We start from the raw sequence: 22,393 nt of genomic DNA, 5'->3' as shown, positions 1-22,393 counted from the left end.
CTAGACCCTTCATCAGAGGGAGTTGCTGCATCACTCTAATTCATGGGTACTTGAGACAAATTTGGCAAAAGATAGATTATGGCAGGTCTCATGGAGACTAGTTATCGGCCTTGAGAAGACACAGTTCTCTCTGGACTGGGGACAGTTTTCTTCAGTTCAGGGGAACAAGATGGAAGAGGCTATGTCTTGCCAAAGCTGCAGAGTAACCTTGTTGGCCACTATAAGGAACAGAATATTGGGACTAAGAGGGGCCTAGCAGATTCTTGCATAAATTTTGCTGGACTATAGTGTATAATACATTGAAACCTTCACAGGTTAAATTTAACTGATATGATATTTCAACTGCCATACTATCAAGAATGTTTTTTGGGGGAATGGGGCAGTAGTGAAATTCATTTTTTTTTACTACTGGTTCTGTGGTGGGCGTGGCAGGGGAAGGATACTGCAAAATCCCCATTCCCTCCCAACTCTTGGGGGAAGGATATTGCAAAATCTCCATTCCCTCCTCACTCTGAGACCAGCCAGTTGGTATTTGCCAGTTCTCTGAACTACCTAAAATTTCTGCTTCCGGTTCTCCAGAACCTGTCAGAACCTTCTGAATTTCACCCCTGGAATGGGGATATAGAGGGGAAGGGAAGGGGGAAGACATCTCATAACTTCCACATATAAAAAAAAGATAGGTTCTTCCAACAATATTGAGTGATACTAGAATGATAGGCTTCTTAAAAATTACAGATGTAAAATAAACCTGAATCACTTTGCTCATTAAATACAGGCAGTTGTCATTTATGGCTGCCTTGCTTAGCGACCATTCACAGTTACGACAGTGATGAAAAAGTATGTTTATGAACAATCCTTGCAGTTACAACCTTTGTAGGTCTGAGAAACAAAATAAATTGAACTAAAACCATAAGCATACTTATGTGCTTCACTTAGGGACTGCTTTGCTTAACAACTGAGTCACTGGTCCCAATTGTGGTTGCTAAATGAGGATAACCTGTAAAAAAGCTTTGTTAAGCCTATTTCTTCACTTTAAAAAGGCCTTGAAAATCTTTGTAAAATCTTCGGGCATCTTGCTAGAAGTGCTAATCACTTCACATCATAGAAACGGAGCAGTTATCTGGTATCTGAACACATCTTCATTGAAAAGGCTGAAGTGACATCTCTGCAGATAGAACTCCTACATGGTTGCTATAAATGTTCTAATGTACAGCTAGACGCCTTGAGATGTCCCTGTTTAGAAGATGTGGTTTACTCCCATTTGATATTCTAGCTAAGTCTTGGTTTTGAATAAAATCCCTGTCTTTCAAACTAGAAACAATCCAACCTGGTTATAAATTGTGCTAAGCTAGTTAAACTTTCCACTGCTCTCTAGAGGACACTTTAAAAACTGCTGGACTGATTCTCTAGACTTATTCAATATCATTCTGTTTAATGCAGACTGGAAAAATGTTTCAGAGCTTCATGTTAATATTCAAAAACTGGCAAAACAGAAAAGTTAGACTCACAGTGGTTAAATTATGGAAGTGTCTAATAAAAATCCACTGCCTTTGCCCCCAATAAGAAAGACAAGGAGATCTGTCCTCTCCTTTAATATGAACTTTAAAATAAAATAAAAATCTCTAATATTTAGAATTAGTGGAATGGGATTAAATAGAAGTACTCCCTGACAAAGACGTTCTAGGGAAATAAAGCCATGATTAATTTACTGACTACATGCTATCTTTCTTTTAATGCACGTGCCTTCAAGCCAGTTTGACTCCTGAAACATGCAGTTTTCTCAGCAGCCTTTTAAGAAGTAGTTTGCCCTTGCCTTCTTTCTAGGGGTGAGAGGAAGTGACTGGCCCAAGGACACCCAGTTGGCTTTATATCTAAGACAGAACTAGAACTCACACTCTCCCAGTTTATAGCATGATGCCTTACCACTACACCAAACTGGAGCTTACTTCCTCCTTCACAACCCCCTATCAAAATGTAAGATTGTATTCTTTTTTTTTTATCATAGTCGTTGCCCTTCTGCGGTCCTACCCATTGAATGGTGTAAAAAAACTCCAAGATAATATCCCCATTTCCCCCCATGTCTCTTAGGAATATTATCTAACCTGCCACACCTTGTGACTTAAACATATATTTCACTTCTTCATAGGTATCTCCTATGAATAAGACTAAGAACTGAAGAACCAAATAGCTTGTTGTTTGCAGAAAGGCCATCATTACAGTTGTGCATTGTAACAGTCAAGCCACCGACCCAATTTTATGATATTTTATTCAGCAGTTGTTAAGCAAATGTGGCAGTCATAAACCAAATGCCACAGATGTTAAGTAAACCAATGGTTCGTTACAGGTATGACTGTTGAAAATCTGAAACGCCAGTATTCTGCAAAACTGTCATCAAAGACATCACAACTTGCAATTGACCATAAATGCATTCATCTTGCTGAGCGCCCTAAGTTCAGTCACATGACCCCAGAAAGGTCAACCGTGGGAACTTCAAACCTGGGTTGTAAGACTTTTGAGTCAGTTATAACTTCGAATAGTCACTAAGCAATCAGTTGTAAGTGTAAGGACTACCTGTATTCTTAGATAAAGATATATTAGCAAATGAAGGCAAGTAGCCACAATTCTTGTTTAGTAGCACACACCTTCCTCCATTGCTTTAACTATACATGATCTAGCCACATGCGGTTGAAAATAATACTCTAGCCACAAACATGCTTTGCGCCTTTTCATTTAAATTTCTCAGAAGAACTCTAGGAATTACAGGGAAGCAAAACAAACAAAAACATAGCTAAAGAAAAACAAAAATTCCAGTTTAGGAAAAGGAAGGAAAAAATGGGGCCATGTAGTATTAACATTATTTTAATAGAGCCGTAAATATAGCCATTGTCCTTAAATTATATATTCAGAATTGTGAAACATATTTTCCAAATTAAAACATTAGGAATTCTAGAAAAAGCAATTAAAATAAAAGCAACCTTCTAAACTTCAATTCATGAAATCCAATTAGCATAAATAACTGAAATAATATATAATGTGGTTGCTCAACTTGTCTGGAAAGCATTAGTTAGCACGTGACTAGTCTATTTCATGCAATAATTTCATTTAACATGCTATTTTTTAAAAAAAAAACCTTACCCATGGTAGCAGAGAATATTACAATTCCCAACACATTCATGCCTTCACTAGTTCCTGGCTCTGATTTATAAATCACTTCTGGTGGTGGTGTAATATCCAAAGCAAAATTCTGGATGTTGGATCCATTTTCATCTTGCACACCATAGATTATAATTCGGCGAGTTATACTTTCAGATGATGTTTTGCTCACTTTGACAATTGGAATGGTTTTGGTTCGATACTGAAAGAACATAGATTATCTGGGTTATCTGCAGAAGGATACTCCATTGCAGTGTTTCTCATTCTTGGCAACTTTAAAATATGTGGACTTCAACTTCCAGAATTCGCCAGACGGGCAGGAGAATTCTGGGAGTTGAAATCCACCCATCTTAAAGTTCCTGAGCCTGTGAAACACTTCTCTATCACTTGAAATTTAAAATTATTTTAAAATTTTCAAATCTGGAATGAAGAAAACAATACAATTGAAAAACAACATTCCAACCCATGCAATTGTAGAAAAACATCTATATCCAGAAAAATTCAAAACATTTCTATAAGGTTAGCATGTCAAATATATTTTTAAATACCCACATTTCAAAGTTGGTAAATATATGCAAAACAGTAATACTGCAGCTTCTTACATCTTATCCAATAACATTTCCTGGGTCTCGAACTCAAAAATAGTTTTTTTTTTTTTTGTGGGAGAATGAGATATAAAGAGAAACAGAACAGGCAGAAAAGCTCATTGTTCCTTGTTTATGGGAACAAAGTTAGGATCCCATCTCCAATTTGTCCTTCTGGATAAACCATATCCAGGGCAATATTTTATGTAGAAAACTGATGCCATTCTCCTCCATTAGGAGTACCTCTCTCTTTTCCTATTACTTTTCTGTCATGTCTCTTTTCACAGAAGCTGGAGGAAATGAAATTTAATGTATTAGTGGCTTTAACAGTTTTTACACGCCCTCCATCTGGAAGCATACATATATTTTGGCCTGGAAATCATTGCCATTTATTATTGCAAGGATTCAGAAAATACTGATTTTTTTCCAAGGGGGCATTTGAGTGCTCTGGTTATCAATTTTCTCTCTACACCAGAACAAACAATTCAGAGGGTATTTTTATATGGGATGGAAGAATAGAGAGATGGTTCATTGGTGAATCAATTAATTAATAAATAGATATGGTCAGGGGTGGGCTTCAAAAATGTTAGCAAAGGGTTCTCTGCTCAATTGCTGGGTGGGTGTGGTCTAGTCAGCTTCCTGCACCATGTTGGGGGGGACAGGACGGACGTTTTTGCTTTCCCTGGGCTCCGGAAGCTTTCCTTGAGCCTCTGGGTGGGCAAAAACAGCCTCCCCTGGCTTCAGAGACCCTCTGGAGTCCAGAAACGAACTTCCAGTAGGCTCGGTTTTCGCCCTTCCTGAGCCTCTGTGTGTGCCCTGCACTTATCTGCATCCAAAACAGGCCACATGTGGATTCCTGGGAGGGGCAAGTTGGGGTGGGCGGGGCCAGCCAAGAGTGGGATTTGGGGGTTCTACAAACTGCACAGAATCTTAGCTAGAGTCTCTCCTGAACCTCTGTGAACCCCCAGCAGCTCACCCCTGGTACGGTGTTTTTGTGAAGCTGCCATGTGTAGCTTCTGAACTGTATTTAAAAGTTACCCAAATCTATTTGCTACCAGATCTTAGACCCACGTAATGTTCATAACAGAGATAGGAACATATTCCTATCATAACAAGTCTCTTCTGTTTTTCAATATTATCTACAGCAACATTCCCCAAGAGTTACCTTCCAGATGCATTGGGGTTTGCACTGATAATATATCTAGAGGAAAGAAAGTTGGAGCAGCAATAATTACCACCACTTTTCTCCAAATAAATTCCTCCAGATACCTTAAATTGCATCCTCTCTTTGAGGAACACCAGGTTGGAGAAATTCTGCTTTCTATATACTATCTAGGAACAGTTTTTAGGGATTGTAGATGAGATCTTCCTGATATATACTATAACTATATTTTTGCATACAAAGTTTATGCCTAATATATAACCAACTTGGCATTCCCCACCTTTTTACATTTCTATTGTCATCATGAGAAGCGACTGTGGAAATTGTTGTTCATAATATTTGGAAAGCTTCAAGCTACCTAACCTGCATGTTTTTTTAAAAAAAAATCAAGACCATATTTCACTTATGGGACTTTGAACAGTTTAGAATTCTATTGTAGGTATTTCTACCTTCTGCTAATTCTCATATTACTCAACATTTGCTGTTAAAGGGTAATAATGAATTGATGATGCTGATGGTGATCATGTGGATGATAATGATGATAATGTTGTTATCCATTCAGTCGTGTCTGATTCTTAGCAATTCTATGGACCAGAATTTCTCTACTACCTCTTTGAGTTTTTCTATACTCTGGCTGGTGTCCCTTTTGATGGTGTCCAGTCACTGTGTTCTTTGGTGGCCTGGTTTCCTTTTACCACTAACTCTTCCGAACATGATTAACAGAATAACAGAGTTGGAAGAGACATTGGAGGTCTTCTAGTCCAACCCCCTGCCTAGGCAGGAAACCCTATACCGTTTCAGACAAATGGCTATCCAACATCTTCTTAAAGACTTCCAGTGTTGGGGCATTCACAACTTCCGGAGGCAAGCTGTTCCACTGATTAATTGTTCTAACTGTCAGGAAATTTCTCCTCAGTTCTAAATTGCTTCTCTCCTTGGTTAGTTTCCACCCATTGCTTCTTGTTCTACCCTCAGGTGCCTTGGAGAATAGTTTGACTCCCTCTTCTTTGTGGCAGCCCCTGAGATATTGGAACACTGCTATCATGTCTCCCCTAGTCCTTCTTTCTATTAAACTAGACATATCCAGTTCCTGCAACCGTTCTTCATATGTTTTAGTCTCCAGTCCCTAATCATCTTTGTTGCTCTTCTCTGCACTCTTTCTAGAGTCTCCACATCTTTTCTACATCGTGGTGACCAGAACTGAATGCAGCATTCCAAGTGTGGCCTTACCAAGGCATTATAAAGTGGTATTAAGACTTCACATGATCTTGATTCTATCCCTCTATTTATTCTGCCTAGAACTGTGTTGGCTTTTTTGACAGCTGCTGCACACTGCTGGCTCATATTTAAATGGTTGTCCACTAGGACTCCAACATCCCTTTCACAGTTACTACTACTGAGTAAGGTATCACCTATACTGTACCTGTGCATTCCGTTTTTGTTGCCTAAATGTAGAACCTTACTCTTTTCACCATTGAATTTCATTTTATTAGATAGTGCCCAATGTTCAAGTTTATCAAGATCCTTCTGTATCTTAAGCCTATCTTCTGGAGTGTTGGCTATTCCTGCCAGCTTGGTGTCATCTGCAAATTCTTCTAGTCCAGTGATGGCGAACCTTTTTTGGCTCACGTGCCACAAATGGGGGGAGTGCAGGGGGGTAGAGAGTGGGCCTGCCGCACCCATAATGCAACGCGTGACCCCCCCAGTGCGCATGCGCGCACAACGTGCGACCACCCCATTTTTACATTTTTTTTGCCCTCCCCAGGCTCCAGGGGCTTTATAGGAGCCTGGGGAGGGCGAAAAGAGCCTCCCCCGCCCCCCGGAGCGGGGGAGGCTCTTTTCGGAACGCTTAAAACCACCCTCCGAGAAAACCAGAAGTGACTTCCAGGTTGCTCGGAGGGTCGTTTTAAGCATTCCGAAGGCTTCAGGGACCGTCCAAGGCTTCCCTGATGCCTTCGGAGTGCTTAAAACGACCCTCCGAGCAACCCGGACTTCCGGTTTGCTCGGAGGGTGGTTTTAAGCATTCCGAAGGCTTCAGGGACGGTCCCTGAAGCCTCCGGGGGGGGGAGGCTCTTTTCATCCTCCCCAGGCTCCTATAAAGCCTTTGGAGCCTGGGGAAGGCAAAAAATAGCTTTTAAAAAGGTGAACTTAGCTGGCCAGCGCGCGCATACGCACTAGCCAGCTTACAGGGCAGCGCCTCGCATGCCCTGACAAATGGCTCCACGTGCCACTTGTGGCACGCGTGCCATAGGTTCGCCATCACGGTTCTAGTCCAACCCCCTGCTCAAGCAGGAAACCTTATAGCATTTCAGACAAATTGTCCAATCTCGTCTTTAAAATCTCCAGTGTTGGAGCACCCACAACTTCTGGGGGGTACTCATTTTACTGATTACTTGTTCTACCTGTCAAGAAATTTATCCTTAGTTCTAGGTTGGTTGAATCCTTGATTAGCTTCCCCTTGAATAATTGCTTTCTCCAATGAGAATTTTTAATGTCTGTGGCTATTAGGAAGAGTTCCCCATCAAAACTTAGTCAACCCCTTAATTAAATTAAATAATACAAGTGCTGGTGATTTTAGAGGTTCTCGTGGCTTATCTGATGAACTGTATATGGTTTATCTAGTTTATTTTTCTTATGAATTGCCAAGAAATATTTTTAGGATTCAAAGAGCCGGATTCCCACCTGTTTAAAAGTGGCTTCCACAAGGTTGGCAGGAAACATATTCCTGAAAAGACAAAGAAAACTAGTCAAGGGAATAAATAGAATTTTGAACACAAAGTTTTGCGAGCTACAAATAAGCTGTCATTTATAATATAAAACATTATGTGACTAAAAAAATAACTTCAGTTTCTTCATGGTAAGTGATTTTCCTATTTTCCCTCTTGTAGAACATGGGGAAAATTGGAACAATGTGATATTCTTTTAATATAAGGTTTTTTAAATTAATATTTCTAAACATTTATAATAAACACTATGCAAACATCCTGGCATAAAAAGATGGGAACTTGAAAACCATCTGATTCAATTCTTCTATGCCACAATAGTAATCTCTAAGGTTATCTCGCAACAATGCACCTGTAACTATTGGAAATTCACTCAAGACTTGTCATTACAGGCTAAAACTGTATGTGCCAGCAGATTTGCTTAGTTCAATCAAGCATGATCTGTACAGATGGTTAAAGAGACAGATTGCACCAAACATCAAATAAACCCAAACAATTAACAGCATACATGAATCTGGCCATACATTTTTCTCACACTTTCAATTGAAAATTAAATTCTGAATCAGCATGTAATGAGAAAGACATTTTACCAGAAAAAAGGTTGTAATTTTGAGTAGTGGAAATGTGATTATATTGGAAATAAATGTTTCATTTTTATGAAAGGCTTTTAGTTTTCCCCATATTACTGTATTGCCTAAAAAAAAAAAACATGCTTAGGACATGTATCTTCAATTTCCCCAAGAGATCTAAAATTATTCCCTTTCCATGCCTTTTAATGTTCCAAGGGATCCGGACTCCTCCATACAATCAAATCATCTGGTGTCATAGATTCTATCCATGTACATTAGGAATTTCATTAATTCTGTTTGTGATGTGATTTGGATGAAAGGTGCTGCAGACATGCAAAGGATTACTTTGCTGATTAAATGATAGATTAGCAGTTTATGATGGATAATTAATCTGGAGCAACTGTTGGAGGGGGTTGCATTCAGACTGAAGAGAAACTAGGCATGTGTGTTTTAGCAACCTTTGAACTTGTGCCTCCCTTCCAGCTGCACTGACATGCAATTAGGATTATATGGAAGGAGAAACATCTGTCAGATGGTCGTTAGTGATCTAATGTCAAAAAAAAGTTTTAAAGATTCTAGCATGTTGTTGTTTTTATTATTTTTCCTCTTGCAGGAATTAGGACTGTACCTTTTAATAGATACTAAAAGAAACCAACTCTAACTGTTCTTTGGAAGGACAGATACTGAAGCTGATGCTCAATTACTTTGGTCACCAAATATGAGGAGAGGACCCATTGGAAAAGACCCTGATGTTGGAAAGATTGAAGGCTAAAGGAGAAGGGGATGGCAGAGGATGAGATGATTAGATTAGTGTCATCAACATAATGAACATGAATTTGGGAAAAATCTGAGAGATAGTAGAGGACAGGGGAGCCTGACGTGCTGTGGTCCATGGGATCGCAAAGAGTTGGACACAACGTAGTGACTGAACAACAATCTGACTGGAACTCTTCCAATATATTTTAAATAGACTTTGGTTTTCCATGGTAAATCATTCTTCAAAATTAACTATGTTGAAATGACCAAAAGATAAGGTGCTATTTCACTAGAACAGGAGTTTAGGGCCACATCCGTTCTAGTAGACTACAGGCCCTGACAGAAAATTGTGATAAGTGACTACACAAATTAGTCTTTGCATGGTGGCAATAGTTGTGTTGTGGAGAAGATTCAGTTAGTCTGGAGTCCTTTCTCCACTTTATAGAAACATATCTGTGAGGGGGGGAAAGCAGCTGGCATATAAAACTGAGCAGGTATTTTTTATTAGCGCCATCATGTTCTAGGAAAAACTTCAAACTGCTGATTTTAAAATACTAGATTTCAAAAAAACAATTCTGCCCATTTTGAAGCTACGCTGTCAAACCTGAGATTTGTGCTTCTGCAGTTCTCATTCGTATTGTACGATACTTTTATTGGTTTATTAGAGGTGGGATCTTGGTGCTGAAGTCTTTCAAACTCTCTCAGCAGATTTTAGATGATTATAATTATTTTCAAATCGACAGACTGATCTCAAAGATTACAGTGATGGTACTTTATTTTAAATGGGACTATTTGGGCAGAAGAGATCCATGCTTGCATATTCAGATTCTTCTGGAAGATATGCTGCTTTTAAACTTCCTTCTCATAGTGATGCCCTTATATTTCTTCATCTCTTTCATATCCTCTCGTAACCAAATAGAACAAATAAGCTGCTAAGACAATATCAGTTTTTTATTCCGTAAAGCTATTAACTGAATACTGCTGATCTTAATTCTGCCGTAGTTAGTCTAGCTGGAAAGAATTTTTACTGTCAGCAAGGTCCCATCATGTTTCAAAGAGATGCCATGATTTTCTTTCTTTTCCAACTGTTGAGCTGATGTATTTCCTCTTGCTTGCCTTCAAGCTTTTTTGTGCAGCGGCTTTAAGCTGCTTGTCTCCTGAGCAGAAATGACTGGGAATAAAGCTGGTTTAAGACATGTCTGTTAAGATTTCATTTTCAGCTTTGATAACAATGCTAGCCAAATATCCTGTCTGAAGAGTAGTTACATGCTCCTCATTAACTGTTTCCGTGATTTTTTTTACCCTCCCACCTACATGCTGGGGAAAGCAACCTAGATCTCTTTTGTTTCTGTTTTAAAAAAACAGAGTTACCTTGATGTAAGATGGGTGGCCAATACATTTTACAAATAAAATAAATAAATGGCCCAATGTTTCATCAGTCCACCAGTCCACTGTTTACAACACAGTCCTTTCAGCAGTTCCAAGATGGTTCCACATTCATTTGCACTATTCAGGTGACCCTGAGGGCACGCATAAACCTCCAAGTGGCCTCAATGACTCTCACAGAGAATGTTAACTACCAGATGATTTCAAAGAATATACTTCCTTCCATTCGCCACCATTCAGTCAGAACTGAAGAATCTTCTTGGATGAGAAGCGAAATATCTTCAAACAAAAAACAAAGAAAGTCTAGTTGCCTTTTGGAAAAGCACCTTTGGGACAACCATGAGCTGGGTCATTAAGAATCTCCATAGACAGTCACCATTCATTTGTTCTCTTTGAGCAGCTCTGGCTCACACTCTAATAGCTGAATATGTGGATAGGAACAAAGAATTGATGGTTATTGGTGATACAGAAGGAGTGCCTGGCTTACCAAGCATATAGAAATCAGGCCTTATGTTCCTCTTCTTGGATATAGATATTGCCCAAAGGGGCTTGGAGGGCAGCAAATAGTAACAAAAAGGGATGGGAGAGGCTGGCAGCTCCATACAGCAACCAGTAGATTTACAGAAGTTGCTTAGAATGAATTAAAGAACAGCAAGTAATGGCAATGTGACTTGGAAAACACCACTTTGGAAGAAGATAGGGAAAACATGCCTGTGACCTGTCCCTGTATTACTATTGGGACAAATGGAACCATCCATTCAAGATCTCTCAATAGGATTTATGAAGCATCGCCCACCTTCAGAAGAGTCCTCGGTCTATGGTAAGGCCATCCATTTCTTCTCAAATCATCAGTTTGCCATTCTGATCACAAAATGCAATTCAAGATTAGCATGCTTTGTAATAAGACTGCATGCCATTGTTCTTAGGTTTTCTGTTTCCATTCTGACAAAATTCTACAACTTGATTAAGCCTTCTCTGAAACATTAGCCAGGGAGATCATGGGTTACCTTTGCAATGTATAACTATGTTTGGCTGTCAGTGAAGATATGTAGACATGTCCATGCCTGGTACCTATGTTTAATTACCACTTTACCATTAATTAATATGGGAAGGAGGATACATTCAAGGACATACAGTTAACAAACACATCAGCTGCATGCATGCTATGCAAATTGTTCAGGGCCATAAAAAAAGACTCACTCACTGCTTAATTCTAATGGCTTCAGTTATATTTCCACTTAACTCTGCTTCCTGCTATAAACAGCATTAAGTTTGATTTCCAGGTCTTTGCAAGCTGAACCAACAAGCATGACAAACATTTCTCAATGTCAACACTGAGAATCCAAAGTTTCTTCTGAGGATTTATGTACATTTATGTTCAGTTTATAATTTACTCATAGTCTACAAGAGAGAGAAAGAAGCCCAAAATAAAAGAACAGGAAGAACGAATTAAGGAGCTTTCATCACATAATTTTATATCAAATGCTGGTGAAACGATCATAATTGAGTAGCAGATGTTTTCTATGGACAAAGTCTCACCTTCAGTTTCCAACTCCTTCAATTGAAAAGATCAAATAGCAGGTAATAGGAAATGCCTCCATCTGAGACTAGAGGCCAGTCAGTATATGGAATTAGATATACAAATAATCCAAACTGCCAGGAAGAATTTGGGGAAAAATATTCACAAATGCAATCATCTTAATGTGCACTTGATTTAATGTGATTCCATTACTTAAAATAATATTGTTAGATTAGAGACGAAAATAAATTTGATTTCTTTATACTAAATAAGAGCCAATGACAAGCTCAGTGTACAAAAGGAAGCCTGCAGTGTGCCATGCCTCTCTTTCAGTAAACTCTCTTCATGCTTCATATATATGGAAAATTATAACTTGTCATGAGAAAAACAATTAGTTTTTTGTGAGTAGGTGTACAAAATGTATAGCTTAGGCCAGGGGTGTCAAACTCAAGGCCTGGGGGCTGGATCTGGCCCATGGGGCTGCCCTGGAAACAGCAAAGGACCGACCTGGGGTGCCTCTGACAGCAAAAACGGAGCTCAGGAGGGTCACATACAGCCCTCCTGAATGCCTTCTTTGCTGGCAGAGGGTTTCAGGATGCTTTTAGAGCTGAAAATGGAGCTTGGGAGTCCATTTTCACTGACAGAGCGCTCGGGAGTCCATGCTCACCCTGGCCACGCCTCCCTGCCCCCCCAAGTCAAACACAACCCTGACACAGCCCACAATGAAATCGAGTTTGATACACCTGCTCTAGGCTATCATAATAGAGAAATTTGGAGCAAAGAAAGCCAACATTTGTTAATTATCTCTGTGTTTAATAAACCATTTTCTTTGCTTTTGATGCATATTTCAGTTTCCAATGGTCTCAGGCAATTTTTTTTTATGTAAAAGATGATGCCAGAAAGATAGATTTATGTGCTTTTCAGAACAGGTTTTGATTGACAAATTTAACGCATGGCACACATATTTTTTGCTCAGAGTGAAGTATAGCCACAGATTCATGTAGAAATGACATATAGTTATGACTGCAGCAAATTACAACAATCTTTAAGTGAAGGAGGGCATTAGTACAGAGTGAACTATGACTAGAACAATGCATTTTAATATGATGTTAGGTCATTGCCATATTTTTATTTAAATGTATGCCACTTTTTTTGCCACTGTTGATAGTTTCTCCTTCCACTCAAAATGTAAATTTTCTTAATCTCATAAAAATGATGGCGAATTTCAGAGATTTTTTTCACCTAATCTTTAAAAAATGGAAGGGTTCTCAAAGATCATCCAGTCCTATTCCCTGTGAAATGCAGAATATATAATGCAGGATGCATTAGCTAATGCATAATGTCAAAGAAGAGCCCAATTCCTCTGACACAATATTTCCCATTGCTTAACAGTTTTTGCTATTAGGAAGTTTCTGCTAATGTTTAGGAAAAGTCAGTTTGTATCTACTACTGCTTCTAGGTTTGCCTTTGGTACTAATAGGAAGACTAAGCATGCCAGACAGACAACTCTTGTACTTCTTTCCTTTTAACATTTCTCTTCTATAGATTAACATGCACCACTTTTCAATTGCTTATCATGTCATAAATCTGCTTTCAACCCCATATGTTCAGTTATTCAGTAAACATTAAGTCTTTCTTCCTATCTTAATCAAGCACTGTACTATCTTATATCTTTCCTCAAGCCACCATTTACATTACTTTGGAGACTTAAAAATTTCCAAATCTAAAAGGGGATTTAATGAGAGGAACAGAACAAAAGAGGATCCTACCGGTTCAGATTGGTTCACTTGAACCAGTAGCAGAAATCGTGGGTGGCCCTGCCTCCACCGTATCCCATTTAGGCTTTAAGCACATGCACGGAAGGCTGTACACATGTGCAGAGGGGGCACACGCACTCACATCTGCGAACCAAGGTAAATGAATACCATCCCTGATCCTATCCACAAGTGGTAGGATATGAAGCAAGGAGGAAGAACTTGCCTTTTTCAGAATTAGTTGACATTGAGGAAGGGAGGCTAAAGGATTTCAAAGAAGATGTACTCAGGCACCTTGATGTTTACAGTATGTTGGAATTTCAGATCAGTTCTGTAATAAATTTCTCCACCATGAATGTGCCAACAAGATGAAGCCCAGTTATTATTATTTTTTATAGAACTTCAGGTATAATTCTATCACTATCAGGTTTGTAATGGACACCATATTTTTCTCCTTCTAACAGCTATGACCATCTGGTTGCCCAGATTACAATTTAGGTAATACTTGTAATTTTCTTCTGAGTGTATACATACATTGCATTAGAATTCAGGCCAAACATTTATGCTTCTCCTTAGGTCTCCTTTACTTACTTTTAGCTATTAGAGGAAATGGTGGTTCTGAAGCAAGAAGGATAAATTCAAACGTGCCAAAATATGTTTCAGTTTAGGGAGTAGAAGGTAGCTCCACTTAAGTTCCAGATTCTTTTAAATGAATTCATCGTTGACCTTTAGCATTCATGGATTTTATAATATAAATTTTAAAATGTGATCATTCAACACAGTATCACTGAATACGTAAAATCTGAACCTTCATAAAAGCAGTGAGAATGTCGTTACCGAATTAGATCCAGCAATGCATCTGCAGAACTCATTATTGGCTTCGCACCTTCTGCGGTGTCTTCCTTCTGGGCTGCCCCACCAGGATGGATAATAGAGACCATAATGATTCCCACAATCACAGCCACAAATGTAGTCCACAGGTAGTAAGTAACTGTAATGATGCCTAATCGACTAGATGTTTTAGCATCCAGAGCTGCTAGTCCTGACATCAGGCTGTTGAAAGAAAACACCAAGTATGTATTATTATTTTCCTCCTCCTTCCTTTTTTCCTTCCTATTCAGTTATGTCTATTACTATATTCATGGAAAGGACACCAAATTTCAATCTAACCTCTCTTTGAGCAAAGATGATTAAAGGAAGACTTGCTTTAGTCTTCTTTTGCAGGAAACTATAGGAAGGAGCTGACCAGAAAAGAGTTAGCAGAAAGCACATGCACAAACTATGTGGTAAATTCATACTTTGTATTCAGCTTTCAAGGCTTAGGTTAAATTAAAATAGAGGAACCACACTGACTCATTCTAAAGTTTGACACATGGAGCAAGTATGTTCTCTAATTTTCTTTAAAATAGAGAACGTCACATTTTTAGCCTCAGTGAAAGCTGCATACAAAGAGAAAGCTGCATTAATGAATCTAGCTATATCATGATATCAGAAAGAAGTCACTAAACTTTAATGATCTTTAGTTCCAACAGGCAGCACCATAATCCAGAAATTAATTAAAATCTAATGTCTAAAGCAATCAAAACATGCATATAAATGGCAAACCATAAATAATTTGAAGCATTTTAATTGTGTAAACTATTTATTCTGGTACAGAATTATTATTTAATAAACAAATGTCTTAATCTCTTCCAATCCCACTCCAACATTTTCTTCATTTTATTTTTTCATTATTAAGATAAGCAAACAAAATGGGCTGCTATGTATGAGGCCAAACAACATATTCTCCATGTATAGTACAGATTATACCACTTCTAAGAAAAAAATAGCTTTTGCAACCATTAAGTTCCTTCCTCTAAGACCTGATCCTACTACCAAATGAAAAAAACACTTTGTAGCTATTTCATCTGCTTGACCTTTCTAGAAAAATGGAGGTGTCATGGGACAGTCACATATAAAAAGAGAACGATACTGTAACATTAGATGAATGACTAATTGTTTCTAAATTGCTAAAAGCACTATTCACATTATGTACGTTTTTTTGGTGGGGGGGGGGGGAGGAGGCATAGCTATATATTTTTTCACATTTGGAAAGTCACAGGAATGCACATCAGTCCAATATGATGATGCAGTTTTACAATATGTACAAACTGAGATTAAAATGATTGGGATGCTGAATTTTATAAAATAAATGTTGGATTTCAAATTTAAGGACTCTAAGTTAGGCTGATTTAGAGTCATGGTTATACCAAATAAAATCCTTAGGCAGAATAAAACAGAGTCTTCTGTTAAGTACAGAAAAGTTCAAGGCCAAGGGTCCACAACCCCCAGTCCGTGGACTGGCACCAGACCTCAGTATGCCAGAAACCGGGCCACACAAATAAGTGAAGCCCATCCATGGGATGCAGGAACCACACAAAACCATGCCCCCATTGGTCTGCAGAAAACTTCCACAGGACTGGTCCCTGGTGCCCAAAAGGTTGGGGGCCACTTGTTAGATTGGGTAATGGATAGGCACACACAGGCTTAACAGTAACAACAGCTCTTTATTAAGTACAACAAGTGAGAACAATCCAGCGAAGGTTGAGTCTGACAGCAGCCCTTTTATAGGGAGCTGTCAGACCCTTCGACCAATGAGATTAAATCTCTGTTCCTGCCAGAACAGAGGACCTTGGTGGAAACCATTATAGCTGAAGCTAGTATCTAACACCCCTCCCCTGTTGAATGGAACAATCCTACTTGTTACGTAGTCACGCAGACAGGCGGGCTTTTGGGTAGCTCTCTCTGACCTGCGCAGTTCAGTAGGAGGGGTTTCCTTGGATAGGTCAGACGGACCTGTTTGCTCCGCAACTCAGCTTGGTGGAAACTCCTGGAACCTTTCACAGGCCGCGGCTGAAGCTTCTAGAGCCGGTTCGCTCGGAGCTTCTGTGGTCCTGCAACATAACCAGATAAGTTTCCCGGTACCCTCGGCTTCAGCTGGCCGTGGAAGGAATGAGTGTTTGCTCCGTTTGGGTAGGGCTTTGGCTAACTCGTGCAGGAGTTACCTCTGGTTGTCTAAGAGTGGAGTTGGAGAGGTGGCCAAGGAGTTGGTCAATATGCCTTCTCCAATTCTTACCGTCCTCGAGCTCTAGGAGGTAAGAGTGAGGGCCGGTGATGCCTATCACTGTGGCAGGAATCCACAGAGTTCCCCCGGCGTAGTTGTGGGCGTATACCGAATCCCCTATGCTAAATGTCCGAATCTTGCTTGTGGAGTCTGGGGGCGAGACAGAATAATTGGGGTGTAGCTGGTCTAAGTGGGACCTTAGCCGGCGACCCATGAGAAGCTCGGAGGGGCTTCTCCCTATAGTGGCACTGGGTGTGAAGTGCTGAATTAGCAAATAGTGGTCAACCCGTGTTTGCAATCTCCCGGGCCCATCCTAGAGAGGGCCTCTTTTGCAGATCTCACCATTCTCTCCACCTGACCATTAGAGGCAGGATGGAATGGCACGACCAGGGCATGCCTGATTCCCTGAGCTGCTAGGAAGGTCTCAAATTGCATGGCCGGGAATTGTGGCCCATTGTCAGAGACCAGGTAGCCACCCATTCTTTGATCTCCCTGTCCATGTTAGCCCACCACACGTAACTTCTGGCCAAAGACTTCATCCTGACAATTCCAGGATGCCCTACGTGTAAAGCCTCTAATACTGCAATGCACAGTTTGGGTGGAACAACGACCCGGTCCCTCCACAGTAAACAGCCTTTAACAACAGACAGGTTATTTCTCTTATGATAATACGTTTTGAAATCACACCCAACAGGCCCCTTGGGCCACCCCCTCCACCCCCAGTTCAAAACCTGTTTGATCATGGAGTCTCTGGCAGAGTGGCGGGCAACATCATTAAGCGAGACGGAACCAGTCTCTAAACAGTCAATGTGAAAAACTGGTGTCTTGGAGGTAGGGTCTGCGAGTAGTTCGTCGGTGCTCTCGTTGACACTGGTCACTTCCAGCCCCAGGGCTTCGAACCAGTCAAGCCCCAGGAGGCTCCACAGGTTTCCGCTGACCACCGTCACTGGGAGCTGGCCACTGAAGTTGTTGAAGTTCACCTGGAAGTGCCTTGACCCACGATGGGGACTCGGTTCCCCTGGTAATCGCGAAGGCGGAGGTCAGGGGTGCATAGATGTTGTTTCTTCAGGCTAGGGACAGCCTGCTTCATGGTAGACCATGGCATGATGGTCAGTGATGACCCGGTGTCAATCTCCATCTCGCATGGAGAGCCCTCAATGAGGACTGTGACCTTCAGCTTCTTTGACCGCCTTGTGCAGGCTTGGCAGATTGTGGTGTGATGGGTGACTCTGTTGTCACCCTCTGAGCGCCATGGTGGTGGCCGCCATGCCCCTTGGTTGGGCCTCTGCTGGCAGTTAGGTTGGCTTCGTGGCTGCCAGATCGTCGGGGGGAGCTTGCTTCTGCAAACTTTGGTGATGTGCCCCTTTCGCTCACAGCGCTGGCAGATAGCATTGCGGAGATGGCAAAACAATCTGGCATGGTCTCCTCTGCAGCTAGCACAAGACAGGAGACGCGGTTTGAATTTGCGCGCCGGCTGGGTGCAGCTACTGCGCATGTGGCAGCTGTCATCTTCTTCGCCTTCTCAGATCTCAGCCTCTGCAGCCTTGCGATGTGAGCGTGCACTCTTCCGTGCGTCCTGTGAAGCGCCCTGGTGCTGCAGGGTTTCTGCAGACTTAGCGGCCGATTCTAATGCCCTGACTTCGTCCAAGAAAATTTGCAGAGTGAGGTCAGACGTGGCAAGTAACCTCCTCTGTAGGTTAATGTCCCGCATGCTGCAAATTATGCGGTCCAGAATCAGCTCGTCCAGGTCTCGGAATTCACAATACGCGGTGGCCTTGCGAAGCGCCGCAACATTTATCGACTTGCCCTCTTTCTGGTTCCTGATGTTAAACTCATGCTGGTGAACGTGCTTGGATGGCTTGGGGGCATAGTGGGTCCTCAGCGTCTGCTGGAGCACGGACCAGGCGACTGATTGCAGCGGTATCAGTTCAGAGAGGACTTTTGCCATCTCAAACACTTCCCGGCCAAAGTATCTGAGGAACATGTTCTTCTTGTGGCCTTCAGAAAGGCCCATGAGGTCGTTTGCCTTGAGGAAGCAGTCAAATCATAGCATGTACGACTCCCAGTGCTCAGTGACTGGGTCATACGGAGTCGGTGGGGCGTGCATGGCCATTTTGTGTTCAGAGGGTGCTTTGAGTTTGCCACTCAAAAATGGCTGCTTGAAGCCATGCTGCGCTCCAGGCTGGATGTACTTGTTGGATTGCTACACTCTTTCGGTTCGCCTAGTTGCCTTCCAATCCCACCTTCATTGCCAGTGTTAGATTGGGTAATGGATAGGCACACACAGGCTTAACCGTAACAACAGCTCTTTATTAAGTACAACAAGTGAGAACAATCCAGCGAAGGTTGAGTCTGACAGCAGCCCTTTTATAGGGAGCTGTCAGACCCTTTGACCAATAGGATTAAACCTCTGTTCCCGCCGGAACAGAGGACCTTGGTGGAAACCATTATAGCTGAAGCTAGTATCTAACACCACTGATCTAGGGTGTTTAACTTGCCATAGAAATGGCAACAACACTCTTACATGTCTCTAAGTATAGTTTTCCATGGAGGCATCTAGCTATCAATAGACAATTAAGTTGTCCATCAGGATTTGTAAAGCTTTCAATACACCTTATTAACAATAGCCAAACTAACAATTATTAATGGTTCCTTTTTTATAATGTAGTGACTATCATTTATTGAATTCATGTTGAAGTAGAGTTTATCCTCCAGCATAAAATAATGAAAACCTTGTCCAGAAAATAAATAAATAATTATATATACATACATATATACATAAATATATACATACATACACGCGCGCGCGCACACACACACACACATATATATACATACATACACACACACATATTGTACATACATACACACACACACATATTGTACATACATACACACACATGTGGATGTGAGTGTGTATGTACAATATGTATGTGATATGTCAATTTTAATATTCCAGGTTTTGCTTGCAGATCAATGTAAAATATATATGTGAGATTTTATTGTATTTAGTTTCATTGCATTTAGTTTCATTGTATATTAACATATGCCCTCTTTTCTAGAATCTTTTTTAATATTAGATAATAGAAAATTATCCACGGTTATAGTTACAACATAACTTCCCAGATGTTGAGAATACTAAAGTACTCTTTCAAGTAATGAGAAAATAATAGTTGATCCCTAAGAGAAGACAATGCTCAAATGGTAATAAAAAACCACATGTTTTTTACTTAATGTAATGCAAAGTAGCAGATTTACTGTTTAAACAAAACAGGCAAAGGGAAGAAATCAAAAAAGCTTCTTTTAAAGGGAAGTTGAGTTGGAAAGACTGAATGTTCCTAAAAACAGATACATTAATCATAATTATTCCAAAAATGCAATTTAGGCCATTTCAACTGAGGAGGACATAAATCTGTTTCTCCTATCTATGTTATAATCTAACCTTCCAATTTACAGGGTTGGAGGGGAGAGGGAGAACAAAATAAGATTCAATGTAAAATTTAATTCAAGTTAAGCAAAAAGTTAATCAAACTTGAGTAATTTGGAAAACAATTACAGACTATTATGGAAAACTAGTTATCAGCATTCCACCACCTCCTCAAACACAGGTAGACCTCAATTTACAACCATTCTTTTAGTGGTCAAAATTATAATGACATTGAAAAAAATGACTTATGACCATTTTTTTACATTGCAACATCCCCATGGTCACATAACGAAATCTGTATGTTTAGCAACTGGACTGTATTTAAGACAGCTGCAATGTTCTGGGATCATGTGATCAGTTTTTCTGACCTTCTGACAAGCAATTTCAATAGGGATGCCCGATTCAATCAACAAATGCATTACTAACTGAACAATGACAGTGATTCACTTAACAAGTGTGGCAAAAAAAAAGGTTGCAAAATGGGGCAAAACTCACTTAACAACTATCTTGCTTAGCACTGGAAATTTTGAGCTCAATTGTGGTCATAAGTAAAGGACTACCCATAGCAATCTTCAGATGTAAATTCTACAAGGATTCCAAGACAAATTAACCTTTATTTGGTATTAAAAAGTAACCATTTCTATTTGTTTCTTCACAATTCCACACACACACACACACCACTTCCAACCCATTCTAGAGCCTTCTCTACCGAACCTCTTGTTCTAAAACTAGTTCAAAATATAATAATGCAGGTTCCTTCTGCTAAGTCCTCTTCCAGTATTTATTGCATGTTTACTATTATAAACCACATTTAATATTTTCAACTTCCTTTGCAAACTAGATAGTCCTACACTTCCAAAGATATAGTGTGTAGTTCAGATGTGGCTACTAGCACTGCACAAGGCAAATTGTTTGTTAAGTTAAACCATGGAATTTACTGGCATCTGAAGTGGTGATCTGTCTCATTGTAAATAGATTTAAGAGAGGATTAGACAAATTCAAGGAAGGATTAGACAAATTCATCTGTCCTCTGGAACATCTCGCCCCTCTGACCATCCTGACCTTTTGTAAGGGTCTAAAGACCTGGCTCTTCCAGTTGGCTTGGGCCCAAAATGGGGGAACATCGTAGTGAAGGTGATAGATTGACTAACAACAGATTCCACCTCACCCCCAACCTGCCCCTGCAGGATGATTGTAAGCCACCCAGAGTTACCCTGTGATAAAATGGACCATAAGCCCAATCAGGCTTCTGAGTGCATGCACTAAAATATGCCCTCCTCCGAAAATAAGCCCTCCCCAAAAATATTGCAACACCACAGCAGCCATGAGGCGACCACACTCACCGCCTCCTGCATCTCAAAAATAATAAGGCCTCCCCCAAAATAAGGCCAAGCGCTTATTCAGGGGGGGGGGGTCAAAAGAAAATGACCCTTTCTTATTTTCAGGGAACTACAGTAGAATAGAATAACAGAGTTGGAAGGCCTTCGAGTCCAATCCCCTCAGAGGTCGTATTCAGCTGTTTCAAACCAGTTCAGGTGAACCGGTAGTGCAAATTTTGAGTAGTTCAGAGAACTGGCAAATACCACCTCTGGTTGGCCCCTCCTTCCTGCCCCCGTCGTTCCCTGTCCTATATTCCGTTGTTTTTTAGCTCCGCTGATTCACGTAACAGAGTAGATTGCTGTGCCTCAGCTGAGATAAAAAACAGCTCTGCTCACCAGTGTTGACACCAAGGGTGGTCTTTGTGTGCTGTGCATGCGCGCAAAGCACATGTTAGGTGCATGCACACATGAAGCACGCTCTAATAGAACTGGTAAGAAAAGATTTGGAATCCCACCACTGAACCCCCTGCTTCGGTAGGAAACCATACACCAGTTCAGGCAAATGGTTGGCCAAACTCTTCTTAAAAACTTCCAGTGTTGGAGCATTCACAACCTATGGAGGCAAATTGTTCCACTAATTAATTATTCTAACTGTCATGAAATTTCTCCTTAGTTCTAAGTTGCTTCTTTCCTTGGACAACATTTACAAAATTTACTTCTTACAGTGCCTAGTGTTGTCTGTGCTTCTTACACAGACAACACTAGCATAAAGAAGAAATGATCTACATTAAACTCCGGAAGTCAAGTAGAAGCTATTGCCTCATAGCTTTCCTTTTGTTTCAAGTATTTATTGAAAAGAAGTGGAGCTGAACCCATAGGAGACTTCAGAAAGATAAGCTCAATACTTTCAGCAGGTCAGCTAGCAAGAAGTTGTTAAA

At 40.4% G+C, this 22,393-nt stretch overlaps 1 protein-coding gene across 1 annotated transcript in view; it reads right to left on the bottom strand.

The window, feature by feature from the left end:
- The window catches only part of SLC1A7 (solute carrier family 1 member 7), a 55,149-nt gene that overhangs the window by 20,266 nt on the left and 12,490 nt on the right, over positions 1 to 22,393 (bottom strand). The window contains exons 3-5 of the mRNA XM_081949610.1: positions 14,444 to 14,659; positions 7,582 to 7,624; positions 3,136 to 3,355 (exon numbers count right to left, since the gene is read on the bottom strand). Of these exons, the coding sequence (XP_081805736.1) occupies positions 3,136 to 3,355; positions 7,582 to 7,624; positions 14,444 to 14,655 (475 nt within the window). The 5' untranslated portion in view covers positions 14,656 to 14,659. The remainder of the gene's footprint in view (positions 1 to 3,135; positions 3,356 to 7,581; positions 7,625 to 14,443; positions 14,660 to 22,393) is intronic.

This window comes from Natrix helvetica (genome assembly GCF_964273705.1).
Source record: "Natrix helvetica genome assembly, chromosome: 3".
Lineage (NCBI taxonomy): Eukaryota > Metazoa > Chordata > Lepidosauria > Squamata > Natricidae > Natrix > Natrix helvetica.
This window is presented reverse-complemented; position numbering and strand designations above follow the sequence as displayed.